This window comes from Mustelus asterias, chromosome 28 (genome assembly GCF_964213995.1).
Source record: "Mustelus asterias chromosome 28, sMusAst1.hap1.1, whole genome shotgun sequence".
NCBI classification, from domain to species: Eukaryota; Metazoa; Chordata; class Chondrichthyes; order Carcharhiniformes; family Triakidae; genus Mustelus; species Mustelus asterias.
In genome coordinates, this window is record NC_135828.1 from 14,422,631 (window position 1) to 14,443,531 (window position 20,901).

Below are 20,901 nucleotides of genomic sequence, written 5' to 3' on the forward strand. Positions count from 1 at the left end.
TTTAAGTGTAAAACTATAGAATTTTACCCATTGCTTTCATTCTTTTTTTCTTTTCTACTCTAATCAAAAATGACTGCACATTTCATATGTTTTCCCAAAATCTCCACCTTACATTGCTCATTTATGGGTAATCAGCTATCCTGAAATCATAGAATCATAGAAATCATAGAAACCCTACAGTACAGAAAGAGGCCATTCGGCCCATCGAGTCTGCACCGACCACAATCCCACCCAGGCCCTACCCCCATATCGACCCACTAATCCCTCTAACCTACGCATCTCAGGACACTAAGGGCAATTTTTAGCATAGCCAATCAACCTAACCCGCACATCTTTGGACTGTGGGAGGAAACCGGAACACCCGGAGGAAACCCACGCAGACACGAGGAGAATGTGCAAACTCCACACAGACAGTGACCCAAGCCGGGAATCGAACCCAGGTCCCTGGAGCTGTGAAGCAGCAGTGCTAACCACTGTGCTACCGCGCCGCCCCTGAAGACTATTCATCTCCATTCAACTTATTGAGTTCTGAAATACGCTGAAGATTTTGGAAGATGTGCAACAATCTAGTAAACTTTAGTTTTACACAAAGTAGTCTGAAGGCTAATCAGGACGGTGCCATTATAAAATAGAATGGCTGACACATTAAAAGGTCTTGCAGTAAATCACGATTTGTAAAATTTATTAATTCCTTTGTACAGCTTAGATGTACGAAATTCTAAATCTCTGGTCATTTATCAACTCAAAATTCGGCGCTTTATGTATACACAGAGATAAGTCAATAGTAAGTTATTTTAACAGCGTTGCGATAAATGCAACTCAAATATACAGACAAAATGGCATAAATGCTGTTCAATATTGTGCTGAAATATTAAGTGCTCTGGATTAACAAAGGCTAAATTAATAAATCATTTGCTGACTGTGGAACATAAACACTGGAGTTATTTCGCAGTATGTATTAATGTGTTCACACCACTTTTATTCCAGGACGAATGTGCCACAGAAATGAAAGGCGGAATTTAAAAATGCGAGTGGTAAGCCATTCAAAACTCTGTGGACTTTGGTGGGAATGGAAAGTCCCACTGGTAGGAGGGATCATTAAAAATTGCCAAAGTGATAGGTTTTTGTGGTGCAGAGCAGGACAAGCATTGCAGTGTGGTATATTGCAACATTTGAGTAGAGTATGTATGTATAGTATACACAGTATATAGTAGGATAATAGTAGAGAGTAGGGCTGTATAATTTTTAAAAGCAAAATACAGCAGATCCTGAAAATCTGAAATAAAAACAGAAATTGCTGGAAAAACTCAGCAGGTTTGCGACAGCTGTGGAAAGAGAAACAGTGTTAACATTTGAAGTCCACATGACTCTTCTTTAGTGCCTTGAAGAGTCATATGGACTGTACATTTTATAGTTAGTTACTTTGAGATAGCAAAGTTGGGGAGGAAGAAAGAACAGAGGACCCAACCTAAAAATGGTGACATCATTTGCATTCAAGAGCTTTTATCTGCACTTATTTGTCATCATTTGCACTCAAAGATTATCATTTAGCCATCATTTGTGCTCAAAAGTGATCATTTAAGCTATAATTTAGGTTCAATGGCAATTGTTTAGCCTCCAAGCCCATCAAGATGCCTTGATTAATTGCGTTTGCAAAGTAAAGTCATTTCACATCCCACCTTTCCAGAATCTTACTGGTTCCACTGAGTGTAACATACCTGTAAACATAGGCCTATAAGCATAAATAATGTATATGGTGGGGATATACATTCAACATTGGAATTTGTTTCAAAAATTATGATGGGCTGGATATTGAGATTGTTAATACCTCTATTGTGAAGTAGCAAAAATATTTTACACCTCAATCTTGATGCTGAAATCATTAGTCATCAATTGACATTGATACACTCAGTTAACATCATTTGCAATCAGTTTAACATCATTTAATTACCTTCAAAACATTCAGAAACTGATATCAAAAGCAACCGGAGCTTGCTTGTCACACAAAATTCTAAGTTCTTGTGATCAATCCAATATTTGTTTAAGTTTCAGACTTCTAGTGGCATCAACAATATAATTCCATGGATATTTTCATGCATGTCCCAGCTGATGCAGTGTGTTATGCATGCAGCATGTAGATTGTTTAACAGTACACAAATCATCAGTGGGGATGCAAACATGCTTCCCTTTTCCCCTGGAGCAGCGATTTTTAAGAAACTCCTTTCCTTCCCAATGATGACAGTTTTACCTCACCTCACCAAGATGCCTTGATTAATTATGTTTGCAAAGCAAAGTCATTTCACATCCCAGCTTTCTGGAATCTTACTGGTTCCACTGAGTAAAATACCTGTAAACATAAGGCCTATAGACATAAATCATAGAATCATAGAAACCCTACAGTACAGAAAGAGGCCATTCGGCCCATCGAGTCTGCACCGACCACAATCCCACCCAGGCCCTACCTCCATATCCCTACATATTTACCCATTAATCCCTCTAATCTACGCATCTCAGGACACTAAGGGCAATTTTTGAGCATGGCCAATCAACCTAACCCGCACATCTTTGGACTGTGGGAGGAAACCGGAGCGCCCGGAGGAAACCCACGCAGACCCGCGGAGAATGTGCAAACTCCACACAGACAGTGACCCAAGCCGGGAATCGAACCCAGGTCCCTGGAGCTGTGAAGCAGCAGTGCTAACCACTGTGCTACCGTGCTGCCCTGTGATGTATAAATGTATAAATGATGTGTATGACAAGGATACATATTCAACATTGGTATATTTTCCAAAATTATCATGATGGGATAGATATCGAGACGGTTAACACTTCTATTATACCTCAACAACACATCCCTGCTCCTGACATCCCTGTCAGGAGCAAGGATGTGTTGTTGCAGCTCTACAGGGCCTTGGTGAGGCCATACCTAGAGTACTGTGTGCAGTTTTGGTCTCCTTTCCTGTGGAAGGATGTTCTTGCTCTCGAGGGAGTGCAGCGAAGGTTTACCAGGCTGATTCCGGGGATGGTGGGTCTGACATATGAAGAGAGATTGACTAGATTAGGATTGTTTTTGCTGGAGTTCAGGTGAATCAGGGGGGATCTCATAGAGACTTATAAAATTCTAACAGGACTAGACAGGGTAGATGCAGGGAGGATGTTCCCGATGGTGGGGGAGTCCAGAACCAGGGGTCACAGTCTGAGGATTCAGGGTAGACCATTGAGGATGAAAATGTGGAGACATTTCTTCACCCAAAGAGTGGTGAGCCTGTGGAATTCATTACCACGGGAAGTAGTTGATGCCAAAACATTGAATGTATTCAAGAGGCAGCTGGATATAGCACTTGGGGTAAATCGGATCAACGGTTATGGGGAAAAAGCAGGATTAGGCTATTGAGTTGGATGATCAGCTATGATCACAATAAATGGCAGAGCAGGTTCGGAGGGCCAAATGACCTCCTCCTGCTCCTATCTTCTATGTTTCTATTGTTAAGTAGTAAAAATATGGTATATTGTTTTCCAATTTCTGTATTGGAATAATCGTACATGTAGTTGCAGCTTATTATATCTCATGCAAAGGAGAGAGAAATGCAATAGAAACAAAATAGTTATACATTTGGAGTTAATTCAGGAGTACATTTTTCATTACTTTAGTTTTTTGTTACACGGAGTCTGGTTCAGGGCTCAAAAATACCCCTCAAAAATTCTGGAAAATTCAATTATGGGCCGACCAAAGCTCCCCCCCCCACCATGGATGGGATGCTTTTTCTAAGTGTAATTTACCCAGAATTGGCCAAACTAGTGCAAAAGTCCCAAATTTCAAGCCCCGCTACCCACCCTTGATGCTCGGACCGGAAAGCCCCGGACACCTGCTGCATAGCCCTGAACACAAACCACCAACCTGTCATGTCAATGCATGCACAGACACAAAGCCTGCCGAGATGGAAGAAATCTGGGACAAACGCATCGTGGGAAAGCCTTATCCAGGACACAGGATGAAAACCAAATTAGGAGACAGTTAGCCACCCTGGCAGCAGCGGGTGTGACTCGAGTGTGACCAACCATCATGGATTTCCTGGAATTTGCCATGCTGGAAATCCATTTGTCCTGCATTTCTCTGGGCAGCAGCTGGCATGGCTGCTTAAAGTATTCTTTTGATGCTAACTGAAAACCTTTGATGTCTTAGCATGCACAGACCACAGTAAGCCATCAAAGCACAGCCGGGAGTCCAAGACAAACTGACTTTCACGGCTGTTCACGTTCCACACACACTTAGGGAAGGATTCTCAAACATACTGGCTCTCATTGGGGTTTGGATCCCACTGACTTTCACTGGTGTATGGGCTCGACAGACATTGACTCTCACAGGGGTACAGGTCTATCACACACTTATTCACACTGGGTATGGGTTTGGAGCACACCAACTCACACTAGGGTACAGGCTCCATGCACAATGACACTCACTGGGGTATGGATTCGACACGCAATGATTCTCACTAGGGTTGGCTTTCACACACACTGACTCCCTTTGAGGTATGGCTTCCATACCCTTGATTGACTCTTACTGGATACAGTCCACAGACACTGAAATTCACTGGGGTAAGCATTCCACACACATCAACTCTTCAAATTCTTACGGCAGAAGAGTTCTGCAGACACTAGGATTCCACCATGAGGAGTAATGATGACAAGAGAACAAAGCAAGTGGGGTATGGCACTGGAGTAGGCACGTGGTTAACACTGCAGGCCTGAGTTGTATGGTGGATAGTGGGTGGGGTTCAGCTAGGTCCTCACTGGCGAGGATCACGGATGATCCCCACTAATGTTGACCAGACGTGATGACCTTGCCAGTGGGAAGTGGCCACTGAAGCCCCCCACCCACACCGCTCTCCCCCCCTCCCTGGGTGATCGGGGACAAGGCTGGGGGGCCTAAAGAGGGGGGGGGGCACTGAGGTGGGTGGGCCCATTATGGCAAATGGGGCCATGATGGAGGTGGGCCATGACGGGGAGGCAGGCCCTTGTTATATGGAGGAGAGAAATACTCTGTATTGGGTGGGTGGGTGGGGGTGGCAATCGGGGAGGCAGTGGGGATCGGCCAGGGTGGCAATCGGCCAGGGTGGCAATCGGGGCAGGGGAGCGGGGGGGGTAGGGGAGTGACAGGAGATCTCCCAGTGTGTACACAGTGCACTGGGAGATCCGGGCGCCTGCGCTATGTTGCCCCTAGAATTCAGCAGCCAGTTTCCTGATGTGAATAAGCTCCGCCCACTCACCCTGCTAGTGAGAATCACATTTGGGCTCTTTCTTTTGTCCAAGTGCCTTATGATTGCATCTGAGAGCTTGCCCAAAAAGTGGGCACAATTCTCTCTTGTTTTCATGTTCGTTCAGCACTTCGAATTCTTTTGTTATGATCGCCCCATTAGAATTTGTTTGGGAAGATCGTACCTTACGTCTTCAGATGTCAAATGAATGCTGATTGTTTTTGAGTGTGCCGAGTGCTTTTGAATGCAAAAGTAATGACAACATTTTCTGGCAGAGAAGGGGCAGGGATCAAATAAAAATCTCTGACTATGACAGAATAAGTAAAATTGGAACTGTGCAGGAAAAATATTACTCAGCTTGACAATGGAGGAGAATCACTGGAGGAGGAGGATGTTGCCAACTGTGCTAAAAGTTAAGAAGAATAACAAGGGATAATGTACATCATTCACAGATACAAAGATGTCACTGGTGACCAGATGCCATTGCAATGTGAAATATTCATTGCATATATGCATGTTTATTGAAACAAATTGGGCCCCCAAAAAATTAACTTTTGACTGATGCAAAACATTGAAAATCACAAAATCACAGAATTATTACAATGTTGGAGGCCGTTCAGCCCATTGTGTTTGCACGAGCTCTCCAAATTAGCAATTCACTTCATGCCATTCACCCACCTTCTCCCCATAGCCCTGCGCATTCTTCTTTTTCAGATAAGTATTTTGAATACATCGATTGAACCTGCCTACTCACACATGGCGAGGTGGTGCCATGGTAGTGTAACCCAGAGGCCTAGGTTAATGCTCTGGAGACATTGTCTCAAATTCTGCCATGGCAGTTGGTGGAATTTAAATTCAATTAATAAATCTGTGATTAAAAGCTATCATCAGTGATGGTGACCATGAAACTATCATCGACTGTCGTAAGATCTAATGTCCTTTGGGGAAGAAAATCTGCCATCCCTGCCTGGTCTGGCCTATATGTGACTTCAGACCCACAGCAATGTGGTTGACTCTTAACTACCCTCCGAAATAGTTCTAACAAACCACTCAGTTCAAGGGCAAATAGGGATGGGCAACATCTTGCCAGCCCACATCCCATTAAAGAATGAAAACAACCTCTAAGGTAGTACATTCTAGACATTCAACACTTGCTGTGTGAAAAAGTTTTTCTCATATCTCTTTTGTTTCTGATGGCAATTATTTTAAATCTATGTCCTCTCGTTCTTGATCCTTTCACATGTTAGAATAGTTTATTCCTATCTGTCGAGACCCCTAATGATTTTGAACACCTCTATCAAATCTCCTCTTAGCCTTTGTTTCTCGAATCTCTTTTCAGAACTGAAGTTTCTCTCCCCGGAACCATTCTTGTGAATCTCTTCTGTGCTCTCCAAGGGCTTCATGTCCTTCCTAAAGGCAGTGCCCAGAACTGGATGCAGTAGTCCAGCTGAGGCCAAACAAGTGTCGTAAGCATGTTCAAAATAACTTCCTTGATCTTATAAGCTATGCTCCCATTAATAAATTCTAGGATATTTAATCTTGTAGCAGAAATAAGTAACCCATTCATCACTTTATTAACTGCTCTCCTGCTACCTTCAGACTTATGCACATAAACATCCAGGTCCCTATGCTCCTGCACCTCCTTTCAAGTTGTTCCCCTTTATGGTACATTGTCTCTTCATGTTCTCCCTACCAAAATGAATCACTTTACATTTCTGTGCATTGAACTTCATATAGCATATGCTTTCCGCCCATTCCACCGACTTTTCCAAGTCCTTATGAAGCTCCACACTACCCTTTTCACAGTTCACAATGCTTCCAAGTTTTGTATAATCTGCAAAGTGGTGGGTATGTTTTCTGAGTATTGAAACATTTAGATTGAGGAAAGCTATGATTTCCATTCTCCACTCAACACACCATACACATACTTCCAGTGAGAATCAATGAATAGAAATCAGGAGTAGGCATGCTGGCTGATTATCTATTTTCCAGGTTCATGCCTTTTAGGACAGCTTTAAAACTCATATATAGGAACATAATCATTTTAAAACAGGGCCTTTTCTCCAAAAGATCATATCCCCTTGCAATAAAGAATCAGAACATTTGAGAAAGGTCTTTATTAATACTTCCTTCATCTTTATCTACAACTAAGAAAGAACTTGCATTTAGGTAGCACTTTTTATTGCCAAGTTCTTTGAACTGCTACACAGTCAAGGGTGCATATTTGAAATGTGGTCACTAGTGTAATATTCGAAAATATTTCCATTGTCTTCTTGCGCATTAAAGAAATTATATTCACTGTTTAATCTTGTAGCAGAAATAAGTAACCCATTCATCACTTAATCTTCCACCCTTTTTGGGAAGCTAATAGTATTTGCTTGGCTGACTGGCAGAACTCAAACTGGGAATTTACCATTTGGGGAATTGCAAAGGAAGAATCCACATTTTACCACTCCAGATCACTGTGCTTTTGAGAGGTCAACAAGAAAATAAACAGTTGATTGTTTTTCAAGATCAAATGTAAAAAGAATGCATATAACCATTCAGCAACATGAAAAAATGAAGACTGTCTTAAACAGCAGAATGGGAGCATAGCAGAAGAAACCCAAGGAGACTGTTGAATTACAGTAAAGCTCAAGATGACGCAAGCAAGCTTTGCAAAGAAAAGGAAATCTAGTTGAAAAACCTTCATTATAAGAATCCCACAGGACAAATTTTGTTCCAATGGGAAGTTAGAAAGAGAAGAAAAAAGGAATTTAACGTAACTCTTGAACAAGCTGAAGAACTGTTAGCAGAGAAGACTCAGCCTGGAAGATATATAAAATTCTGTTGGCTCTGGACAGACTGGAATAGAAGCAGACATGATGCTTCCTCTGGCTATGGTGTCGAGCACAGAAAGAAGTCTCACAACACCAGGTTAAAGTCCAACAGGTTTGGACTTTAATATGGTGTTGTGAGACTTCTTTCTGTGCTTACTCCAGCCCAACGCCGGCATCTCCACATTATGGAGTCGAGAACAAGGAGTCACACTCTCAGGATACAGGGTTGGCCATTTAGGTCTTCACTCAGAGGTTGATAAACCTGTGGAATTCTCTACCACAGAAGACTGTGCAAGCTATGTCACTGAATATATTTTTAAAAATAGACAGATTTCTAGATTCTAAAGATGTCAAGTCGTATAGGGAGAGCGTGGTATTGAGATCTAGGATCAACTATGACCATATTGAATGGTGGCACAGGCTTGAGAGGTTGAATGACCTACTCTCAACTCCTAATTTCTATGTTGATATTTTCAGTTTCTTTATTGCAGACATTTCAAATATAAATTAAATAGTACTTTGGAAATATTGCTTGTTTTTAATTTGAATATATGATTTGAATATATGAGTTACTAATAAATATATCAGTGCAGTGATAGATAGAATGTGATATAGGTGATTTTACAGGTTTTCATCGGCTGATTTTGATTTCTCAAGGCACATGACTTTGTGCCTTTGGGAAATAACAAATATTTTGTGAAGCTGCAAATACTATTAATTAAAATATGTAGGCAGTCTGAATTCAGAAGAACCAGATGGACTCCAGATTTTATTATGGGTTTACCATAGCATTGTACATCAAAGATTTACATTAACATTGTACAGCTAATTGAATGAGCTATTTTCCAGCTAGTTTGTTAATCAAGTGGCAAAGAAAGTGATCACAGCATCGTCAAGCCATGGGAGGAAAACCAATGTGTAGGCTTGCTGCACCTGATCACTATTGGTGTCTAGACATTGGACAATAAAGAATGTGTGCCTGCCTGGGATGCCCCTAAGTTTGACTCAGTGCTCACATGGAAAGGATGACCACTTAAGTGAGATAACAAAAGTACTCACACCTTTACAATAATACCCTACCGTGAGTGCTGATTTCAGCAGAGGACTGGAAAAAGTAGTTCCCAGGGTCACAGTCTGAGGATTCAGGGTGGACCATTTAGGACGGAGGTGAGGAGACATTTCTTCACCCAAAGAGTGGTGAGCCTGTGGAGTTCATTACCACAGGAAGTAGTTGATGCAAAAACATTGAATGTATTCAAGAGGCGACCAGATGTAGTACTAGGGGCGAATGGGATCAAAGGTTATGGGGAGAAAGTAGGATTAGGCTATTGAGCTGGACAATCAGCCATGATTGTGATGAATGGCGGAGCAGGCTCGAAGGGCCAAATGGCCTCCTCTTGCTCCTATCTTCTATGTTTCTCTGTTGCTATATCGACAGAAGAGATTTATGCTGCCGCTACATTAAAGGCACAAACAAGCCTGCTTTGGACCATGATTAAAATCACTCCAATAATTTCCTTCCCAATTTCCTCTCTGCACGGCTTAAGGCCCAAGATTTGTGCTGTCAATTGCCAAATTATCACTCTTCATATGTGTGCCAAGGCAGTGTAAGCAGGTAAGAAGGCACTGCAATTCAACTTGTTTCTCTTAGCACATGCACACGTGCTTCCCTGCTAATCAGGGGAAGAAATCACCTTTAACTTCTTGAAACCCAAGAAAGCTGATACCCACTGGCACAGCTAGTGAAGCCAATTAAATAAGCATGCAACAAACATCAAATGTGGTCTGTCCAATGCTGGCAATGTATCATCTGCTGGCAGTAGGAAAGCAGGCCCTATTTTCTGATAGCTCATAAATTTTCATTCATATAAAGACAGCAATCTGTTTTGTCTGGAATCAACCTCAATTGTTGATCTATACATGGACACTAGAATATTATGTTCTAAAAGTTTTACAACATTTTTCGCTGTAATCAAACGCTATTCATGTGAAGGTAATAAAATTTACAGGTCATAGACTTATATTTTTCTTGTCTTTGCAAGCAGTAATAACTGGAGAGAGCAGTACTTTGAATGATAATCAGATTTTTTTCTGTAAATTAAATGCTGCTTTTGAACAGATCTATGTTATGTATTGCATGTGTGCATAAAAATGAGATGATCCCATAGGTAAAAGCAAAAAGATGTTATACTTCTGTACAAGCGTCTAGCAAGTACTGCCATCTTTGCTAATATTGAAGCAATCATTAATCGGAAAGTTTATCAATGGTTTCTTGCTCACAATAAATCCCACATCATATTGGGGTTATAATATTGTTAGTCTTTGTTAAAAGGATACTGTTTTAGAGAGTCTGTGCAGACTCAATGGGCTGCCTGGTTTGGAGGGTAGGTCTTATGAGGAAAGGTTGAGGGAGCTAGGGCTGTTCTCTCTGGAGCGGAGGAGGCTGAGGGGAGACTTAATAGAGGTTTATAAAATGATGAAGGGGATAGATAGAGTGAACGTTCAAAGACTATTTCCTCGGGTGGATGGAGCTATTACAAGGAGACATAACTATAGGGTTCATGGTGGGAGATATAGGAAGGATGTCTGAGGTAGGTTCTTTACTCAGAGAGTGGTTGGGGTGTGGAGTGGACTGCCTGCAGTGATACTGGAGTCAGACACTTTAGGAACATTAAAGCGGTTATTGGATAGGCACATGGAGCACACCAGGATGATAGGGAGTGGGATAGCTTGATCTTGGTTTCAGATAAAGCTCGGCACAACATCGTGGGCCGAAGGGCCTGTTCTGTGTTGTACTGTTCTATGTGCAATTATTTTTCCCATTGTAATTACCAATAGCAGTAACTAACAATGATCACTTTGGCTATGAACAAATCTGAAAAAAATTCTATAATTCTTTTTGGTGTTGTTTCCTGTTGATGTTATTCTGTTTTTGATCACTAATGACAAATAACATTGACAATTACAAATATTCAGAATGATTGCCATCAAATGCTTTTCTTCAAATAAGAGTCCAGAAAAAATGACAAACTAAATTCAGAAAATGTCACTATTTGGATGTCTTGCCTGAATGCTAATATTCCTTTAACTTTAAACTTCCAGGAATTTCTCTTTTCATTCCACGGTTTCTAAAAAAAACTGTCTTTGAGTTTCTGCAATTTGCGTTCTTGTCCATTGCTCCATTGTTCTGTTTCTGGTCAACCTGAGAGCACTGTTTTCTCTCTGGCTGCTAAGTTCCTTCTGCTAATGGATTCAGTTAGACTAAAAACACAAGGGCTGGAATTTTTCGGCCATTCCCACCAGCAGGACCTTGTCTCGCTGATGGCAAACTCCTGCCACCACCTCTCCCGGGGGTAGAGGTGCAGGAAACGGGAAACCCCATGGACTGCGGTGGGACCAGAAGATTCAGCTGCCGGCTATTGGCAGGCTACGTCCACTTCCGTGAAACATGCAGTGGGAGGCGGGAAAAATTCCACCCAAGTCTTTTTCTCCTAAAGATGACCCCTGGTTACTAAGCAACAGGTCATTCTTTCCCCAAACTCTTGCTTACTGGTTGCGCCATAAACTCTGAGCACAATAGAGACACATTTTAAAATGAAACCAAAAAACCCCCATACATGCAAACATCTTTGTTCAGCATGAATCTAACTAGAGTTTTACCCTTTCTTACACAAAAACACTAAATTAAACTCACTTGAAATCTGTACCTTATTTCTAACATCCAACAATACATAGATCACATAAAACTACTTCTGTTTCCTGACAAGACTAACCTTTCCTCCTTCATGAATTGGCTAACCAGAGTATAAAACCACATCATATTGACAACACCTCCTGGGCTAGATATTAAAATGTAATTACCAATAGCAGTAACTAACAATGATCGCTTTGGCTATGATCAAATCTGAAAAAAATTCTATAATTCTTTTTGGTGTTGTTTCCAATTGATGTTATTCTGTTTTTGATCACTAATGACAAATAACAATGACAATTACAAATATTCAGAATGATTGCCATCAAATGCTTTTCTTCAAATAAGAGTCCAGAAAAAATGACAAACTAAATTCAGAAAATGTCACTATTTGGATGTCTTGCCTGAATGCTAATATTGTTATTTATTTCTGGCATCATTATTCATTTTGTATGCGGAGCAACATTCAATTTTCCTTCAGAGAGTTAAGAAATTTACCTAAACAAGTTTTCTGTTCCTGACATTAATAAATTCCCTGATACCGGGTTTGTTTTTATTAATCTGGCAATAGAAAGAGTAAAGGCTGAAAACAAACAACATCCGTAGAAAGAGAAACAGTAGAGGCAGAGTTATAGGACAGGATTTTGCCATCTTGATGGTGGACAAATACCAGAAATTGATTTCAGGTTAGGATTCTGAAGTGATCTCACCCTCTTCCTGCTTCCCCGGAGTGAATTTGAAGGAAAACAGGGAACCCCCTTCAATCTGTTGGGTAAGAGGTGGTTCAGGTCGTTATGAAGTCAATCATGAACTGTTTTAACCAAGTTCTGTGCATCACAGTTTCCTTAGGGGAGTGCACAGAGGAAAGAGCTACTCCAGTGAAAGTGACAAGCTATGAAGACTTTGATCAGTTGCACCGAAAAGCTCCAGCCATGGTCATCAAGAAAGAGACTGCTGTTCAAAGCACATCACTCAGAGGCTGCTTTCACTGTTGAACAATGATTGCCAACGTCTTCACCCCTCTTGCAATTCATTCGCCTTGAGCTGCACATCCCTGATGTCATCCTTTATTATGGCAGCTCCAACTTCCACCTCTGCTGAGGGTCATAGAGTCAGAGGTTTACAGCATGGAAACAGGCCCTTTGGCCCAACTTGTCCATGCCGCCCTTTTTTTTTAAACCACTAAGCTAGTCCCATTTGCGCGCGTTTGGCCCTTATCTCGCAATACCCATCTTACCCATGTAACTGTCTAAATGCTTTTTAAAAGACAAAGTTGTATCCACCTCAACTACCACCTCTGGCAGCTTGTTCCAGACACTCACCACTCTCAAGAGCAGAGGTCACACCATTGTCAAAGCTGCTTCAGCTGAAGCAGCAACACCAAGCACCGGCAGCTTTTCTTGAAGCTGAATGCCCCTACACAGAATATTTGGCGTCCACATAACATTTGGAATGGATACCAAGATTCATCTGGGAGGAGGTGGTACTCCAACACAGTGTCTACAGGCAGATAGTTAGCTCTCGACAGGTCTAAACACCAGGGTGTCAGGAAACTCTGATTCTCATGGCAGGTTGTTGTTGACATCTAGAGTCTTCTGGAACACAGCCTGCTGTCCAATGGAGTGGGTGGGCAGGCATTGCTAATGATTGACAATGTTTCTATCACTGGGGCCAACAGCCCATTCCCAGATGACTGTCTCTCACTATATTGGTGCACTCTCTTCTGCAAAGAAGGAAAACAGAGGTGTTGTGAGTTGTCACAGTGGTTTGTATGAAAAGTCAGGAAAGACATTTGTAGATAATGATAATCTGTAGTAGAGGGCAATAAGCTGAGTATTGGCTGCACAGTTGGGTAGGAAGTGCTTGGTGAGGGAAAGATTAGTGAAGCTGGAACGTGTGTTGACCTGAGGTGTGATGTGTGGAAGAATGCAGGAGAGTGCTGGATGGAGGCTTAGTACCCATGAAGTATTATGCCACTCCCCTGCCATGCACTCCCGGGGTCCTCGGTCGTCTGGCTACACTGCGGCCAGGTTGATGGGAGCATAGTTCTGATGTTGACATCCTCTGGTACATCCATTCATGCCTGTTTGTTTGGAAAGGTTGATCTCTTCCTCCTGCCCTTGGGAGAACTCAGCTCACTGTAACCCCTCAGATTCCACAGCAGGCTCTCGAGCTAAATCAGAGACTGGTGGCAACCTTCGTGGGACTCTTTGCTATTCCTCTGATTGGAGCCTCAAAAATCAAAATGCTGATGGGTTTTTCTGATATACGCCATGTTCCTTTTAATTAGAAATGCTTTCTTTGATCAAATGTATGCATCACGCCTTCCCATCTTCCTGAATTGGTTGATGGCAGGATGATACTTGGTTTCTCTGATAAAAAGCAAAGCCGGGCACACAATTCAAAGGATGAGATTTCAGACCCAAAAATGATTCTGTCATTCAGGTAGGGATTAAGGTGATAAGATTCTGCCTAATGTCTCAGGTCATTAACATACAAAGGGATCTGGGCGTGCAGGTCCACAGTTCCCCAAAAGTGACAACACAGGTGGAGGTGGCCAAGGTGATTAAGAAGGCACATGGCATGCTTGCCTTCATCAGCCGGGGCATTGAGTACAGGTGTTGGGAATCATGTTGCAGTTATCTAAAACCTTGGTTAGGCTGCATTTGGAATATTGTGTGCAGTTCTGGTCACCACATTATCAGAAGGACTTGGAAGCTTTGGAGAGAGTGCAAAGACAGTTCACCAGGATGTTGCCTGGTCTCGAGGGTGTTGGCTATGAGGAGGGCTTGAATAAACCAGGATTGTTTTCACTGGAAAGACGGTGGCTGAGGGGAGACCTGATAGAGGTCTACAAAATTATGAGAGGCATCGACAGGGTGGATAGTCAGAGGCTTTTTCCCAGGGTGGAAGTGTCAATTACAAGGGGGCATAGGTTCAAGGTGAGAAGGGAAAAGTTTAAGGGAGATGTGTGGGAGAAGTTTTTCACACAGAGAGTGGTGGGTGCCTGGGACACGCTGCCAAAGGAGGTGGTGGAAGCAGGCACATTAGCAACATTTAAGAGGTATCTGGATGGGTACATGAATAGGGAGGAAATAGAGAGATGCGAACCAAGTAAGGGCAGAAGGTTTTTTTTTTAAGTTGGGCATCATAACCCAGGGTTGGAGGGCCAAAGGGCCTGTTCCTGTGCTGTACTTTTCTTTGTTCTTTTTTGTTCATTGGCCTTTTGATGATGTTTCAAATTTCCAGAATTTGTAGCATTTTGCTTTCATAAAAGATTGATTAAATTGGTTCCAATATTTGAAAGGATATTTCACTGGTAAATATTGTATTTTTTGCCATGCGCTGTTCCTAAAGGGTGAGGGTTTTCTTTCTAAATTCATTCCCTTCCTATTATTCTTCCCTCTTAAAGGTTTTAACTTTTTACATAGCTACAGTTCCCTAAGCAAAAACAGAAAATACTGGGAAATCTCAGCAGGTCTGACAACATCTCTGGAGAGAGAGTAGAGCCAACGTTTCGAGTCTGGATGACCCTTCGTCAGAGCTTTCAGACCTGCTGAGATTTCCTAGCATTTTTCTGTTTTTGTTTCAGATTCTGCAGTATTTTGTGTTTATCCTACAGTTCCCCAAGGACTGGCTGTCCTGTTGTATCTTACTCAAGTGGCTTTTGGCAATAAATGTTGATTGGCCATCTGAAAACAGGGGTCACGATAGCTGAGGCTAAACCTATCTTCACTCAAGATCCAGGTGCACACTTACAAAAGGACAGGAATCAGGAATAGGGTCCTGGTCAATATATTTCTTCCCTAACCCAGGAACAGTGAAGATAATTATGATATCCTTAACTACTAAACCAGCTGTGATCAATCAGTGAAAGGTAAAGTCGACATAGTCCCAGATGACCATAGGCTGGTGGTGATTTAACCTGAGGATTACCACACCTCAAGCGAGGGGCAAGGTTGAAGAAGGCGGGCCTTCATGAATAACCTCAGCCGGTGCGGGAATTGAACCCATAATGTTGGCATCGCTCTGCGTCACTAACCAGCCATCCCACCAACTAAGCTAATTGACCCCTGATCAGTTGGCAAAGCAAAGACAAGAGATCAAACTTAGGACTTTTCTAGTCTGAATGCCTCAGCTACTCACTGGATAAACTCATTGAACTTTAAAAGGCAAGTTTAAAACAGTAATCCTCCACTGCCAAACAGACAGAAAAGTACTGTCACCAATCTAAAATCACTCAGAAAAGGGGGAGCCACCTTTCCATTTCTGGCTGCAGTAATCACAGTTGATTAGTTCATATCTATCCTTTGTTTCACTGTGTGTTCAGTGTTCCCACAGTCTTTCAAAGCAAAGAACTACTCAGAAACAGCAACTGTGATTCCAATTAAAAATCGTAGTATGTTAGTCTACCTGCAGATTCATATGAGATATGATACCAAAATATGTTATAATACCAGTCCACATACATCACACAAGTTTTAAAAGGTTAAATTGATTAGTACCATAATAAACTAATTTGGCTATTAAGGATATATTGTTTCAAATTATTTTTCCATACATTCCATGAGATAAAGAGTCAATAATATGAGCGTAGTCCTGACAAATTGTATCAGCCCTGCAACAAGTACAATGTAATGAATTCTGCCATTCAAAGGAGGTCGTCTAGAATTTTTCATTCATTCCATAACTTTCTAAGCTCTCATCTGCCTTAATTTTACTTTGCATTGATTTTGTTTTTCTAATCTGTGGTATTTTATATAGATTGTTTTCCATAATGGATATTGTTGCATACTTAGTTCCTTAAGATATTAGTAATATTTTAAATTTAAGTAAATTATGTCCAATTTAGATCTTTAGAATAACGTCTTACACCTACTTGTGAAGGTGACATTACATTCCTATATTGCAACAGTGTCTACACTTCAAAAGCAGCAATTCATCAAGACTCCTTTGACAGCACCATCCAAACTCGCAACCTCCACAACCTAGAAAGTCATGGGAGTACCATTACCTGCAAGCTTCTCTCCAAGCCACACATCATTGTGACTTCCTTCACTATTACTGGGTCAAAATGCTGGAACTCCTTTCCTGACAACACTGTGGGTGTAGTTAAACCACATGAACTGTAGCGGTTCAAGAAGGTAGCTCACCCCGACCTTCTCGAGGGCAATTACAGATGGACAATAAATGCTGGACTAAACAGTGCTGCCCACAAGCAAGGATGAATTAAAAAAATACTTATTTGACTATAAAATACTTCAAGAACTCCAATGGTCACAAGACGTGCCATATAAGTGCAAATCTTTCTTTATAACCAAATATTTTGACACTGCTGAAGAATCTGCTTAAATTTTCATTGAAATATTGTTGATAGAACAATAAATTTCAATGAATGAATAAATATAGAGAAAAAACACAATACTAAAAGGAGAACAGAGAAATCCAACGATAGCCAGTTCCTTGTTATTACAATGCCGTGAGCTTGGAGGAGTTATTCAAGATCCACTACATCTCATGAAAATTACAGTAGTCGTTGAGGCAATATTGGTGTTTCAGAGAATCTGGCATCAGGACAATGAAAGGGATTGAGCCACAACCATGGATGACTTTCTTATATTGGGCAAAATCCCAGAGCTACCGAAGACATGTCAATTATATGGGATCTTGGTGTCTTTCCAAAACAATGAGATGACAAAACAGTAATGTTGATAGATCATGGAATTGTTTTCCTAGAGAAAGATGAGAGGAGATTTGATTGAAATGTCAAAAATCATGAGTAGATTTGACAGAGAGAAACTATTCTTATTGGTGCAAGTGTTGGGAACCAACGGACACCAGTTTGTGGTAAATGGCAAAAGAACCAATGGCAACATGAGAAAAAACCTACTTATGCAAAAGGATATAATGTATTCACAAAAAAACAGCTCTTGTTCTAGGTCTCAACATGAAAAAAATGACAGTAAATTTGAAAAGGCCAATTAACATCTAAATACTTTTACCACCTTCTTTGGTACCAGTTATATACCACATAATGTTAAGGGAAAGCATTCAGAGATGAATTTCCTGAGGGGCCCTAATTTACTATGTGTTCTAGAATAGACTAGAACCTGAATCATGATTATGCTGCTGCGTTTGCATTGAGTCACAGTGTAAATGGACTCAAATTGAACATTATCTTCAGAACATTCATACAAGTTCTGGTTCATAGACTAGGTATTGGATATTCACCTATGATTGTTGTCAATTGCTTTTATTTTGAAACTTTAAATACAAAAGCAAGGATTGACATTAATATACGTATTCTTTCTACCTTATGAGTGCCATAATGTCTCACAGAAGGAACAACTACAAGGCTTGAAAACAAATAACAAAAATATCCAATTATGCCATCAACTCTGCTACAAAAATCCAATTATCTGCAGATCTGGCCACAGCTGCGGTAATTGGTGACCTGCACTTTTGGTCAGCAGACAATCGGGATGATGAAGGCAATTAAACACAAAGTCTATACATGCCCTGCAGAGGTTATTGTGGCTGCTATATCAGACCTCATCAATTTCAAAATAAAAAGGAAGGACACTGCCTCCATATCTCTTCAACCGTGGTTGCAACCAAAATGTTAGTGAGGTGATCATAAGGTAAATTATGTCAATGGAATGACAAATGCAGCCTTTGCAAAAACAGAGAGGAATAATTACAGGCCTGGGATATAATTGAGCAATTTGATTGTCCTGCACTTGAGCTGTCATTTTGATGTGAAGTGCTGTCACACCCTGCAACACTACTAGAATCGGACAGCCCCGTCCACTTTGATCTATGCTTACACAAATGAAATGAGGTCAAAATCTGGTCATAAGAAACCTCCCTTATGTGATTAAGGCTTTCAATTTTACAGGAGTTTTTTTTATCAGTGATCACAAAGCACAAATTGTCAATGCTTAGAGAAGAGAAAAACATGTAAACAGTCTTTAACAAAGTGAGAATGTGCATTAGATAGAAGGGAGGTGCTGGAGCTAAAAAGCTGCTTCCTTTAAGGTAAGTATGCTTGAAATTTATACTGGCTGAACAAACAGCAAAACACAAGACCAAATCAGTTAAATTAAGACCAACTACATCCCTACATATTTTTCTTATATATATAATATACACCATTTGTATTTAGAAACTCACTGATTAATAAAATACAAGTGATGTTAAAGAGTTTTATAAAGGGCATTTTTTCCAGCTTATCGTGTGTTTTATATGTTCATTATCATGTGCAGCAACACAGATACATTGCATTTCTGTTCTTTCAGCTGATGCCTTACCAGATCATCTTTGGGTTTCACCACTTTCATGAAGGCACCCCTGGTTGCTGCTTCTTCATATTCTTTTTTTGTAACTTTTCTTGCATCCAGAAACTTAAGCTTTGGCAACTTGTGCAGGATGAAATACCTGGAAAGGGGAGGGTTAAAGAGGCCTTGGTTAATAATTGTGTTTGCAAGTAACATTGCCCACCAAAAACAGTCAAGAGAAGAGGATAATGGGATAAAAAAACCCAAACTGGAGTTAACTGAAAAATAACTCCAATTTGCATTTGATAATAGGCATAAAAATATGAAGGATACAAGGTGTAAGGGTGGCACGATGGCACAGTGGTTAGCACTGCTGCCTCACAGCGCCAGGGATCCAGGTTCGATGTCGGCCTTGGGTGACTGTGTGTGTGTGGAGTCTGCACGTTCTCCCCGTGTCTGCGTGGGTTTCCTCCCAGTCCAAAGATGTGCAGGATTGACCATGATAAATGCACAAGTTTACGCAAATAGGGAGGGGGTGTGCCTGGGTAGCTGCTCTTTCAGTCAGTGCAGACTCAATGGGCCAAATGGCCTCCTTTTGCAATGTAGGGATTCTATGAAAATAGATCTAAGAGCACGAAAGACATATATTTGAGACACAAGACATAAATAAGAACCTGCATTATTTATATGCTGAGTTTCACTTATCATGATACCCCCGAGGGCAGTACAGACAATGAAGGGCTTTTGAAGTATATTCACTTCTGTAATGCAGGGGAACGCTCCAACCAAACTGCACACAGCAAGAACCCACATATAGCACCTACATAAATGACCAGATAATCTGTTGAAAATGGTGTTGGTTGAGGAATAAATTTTAGCCAGGGCACTGAAAGAGAGTAAGTTCTCCCAAACAATGCTATGGAGTGTGGGAGCAAATGGGGCTCCTGTTTAATGATTCGCCTGAGATATGGCACCCTCAGATTGTGAAGCACTCCCTCAGCACTAGCTAAAGTGTCAGTCTGGTTAAGATGCTCATGTTCTTCAATACAACCTGAAATCTCAACCTTCCGAATCAGAAATGGGTGTGTTACCTCTAAGTTAAGACTAATATGAAAGGTGTCAAAATCAAAAGATATTCCAGAGGAAAATGATCAATATCATAGGTGGAAAGCAGCCATATTGTATCCAAGCAGTAAAAAGTTATCTAAACAAATGGTTAACTCCAGTTCAATCCAATAAGCTCTGAGTCTGTTGGAAGTTCTGCTCTCAGCAGCAGCTTTCCTATTTATTTTTCTGCCCATATATTTGATATGGCACCACAAAAATCCAAATTATTTTGTAGCTTTTATTATGCATGCCAAAAGTGCAAATGTCCAAGAGCTTTGTTAAAACATCCAGTCTTTTTCAGGTTGTACATCTCAGGATCAAATAGTTTCAGAGGTAATAATTTGACATAAATGGTGTTGTTGCAGAACAACACATGGTTAGACTTGCCTTTGACCATTTAAACATAATGATGTTTTGCAGTGCAAATTGCTGAAAAGAATGAACTAATAACACTGCAGTGAATGAAACAGGGCATCTGAGACCTGAGTGAACAGGGCAAGCAACTGTTAACTCTGCAGTTACATTAAGCAGTTACATTAAATGAATGCCAAATAAGGTAAAGGTAAAAAGAAAGGGAAAGAAAGATTGATTAAGAGGGGGAGAAAAAAAAGACAAAAAGGAAAAGTTTAATTTAATTTTACCTTTTAAAAATGTCAATTAAAATTTGAAGAAATGAGATGCCACACTTGTAATAGTTAATTTTCAGTGTCAGGTTGTTTGGCAGTAATTAGCACCTATCACATTATTAAGCA

The 20,901-nt window shown here is 40.9% G+C and overlaps 1 protein-coding gene across 4 annotated transcripts in view; it reads right to left on the reverse strand.

The window, feature by feature from the left end:
- The window catches only part of lrmda (leucine rich melanocyte differentiation associated), a 957,716-nt gene that overhangs the window by 232,232 nt on the left and 704,583 nt on the right, over positions 1-20,901 (reverse strand). For all 4 annotated transcript variants that reach the window (XM_078199565.1, XM_078199564.1, XM_078199563.1 and 1 more), the window contains exon 5: positions 19,076-19,202. In XM_078199565.1, the coding sequence (XP_078055691.1) occupies positions 19,076-19,202 (127 nt within the window). The remainder of the gene's footprint in view (positions 1-19,075; positions 19,203-20,901) is intronic.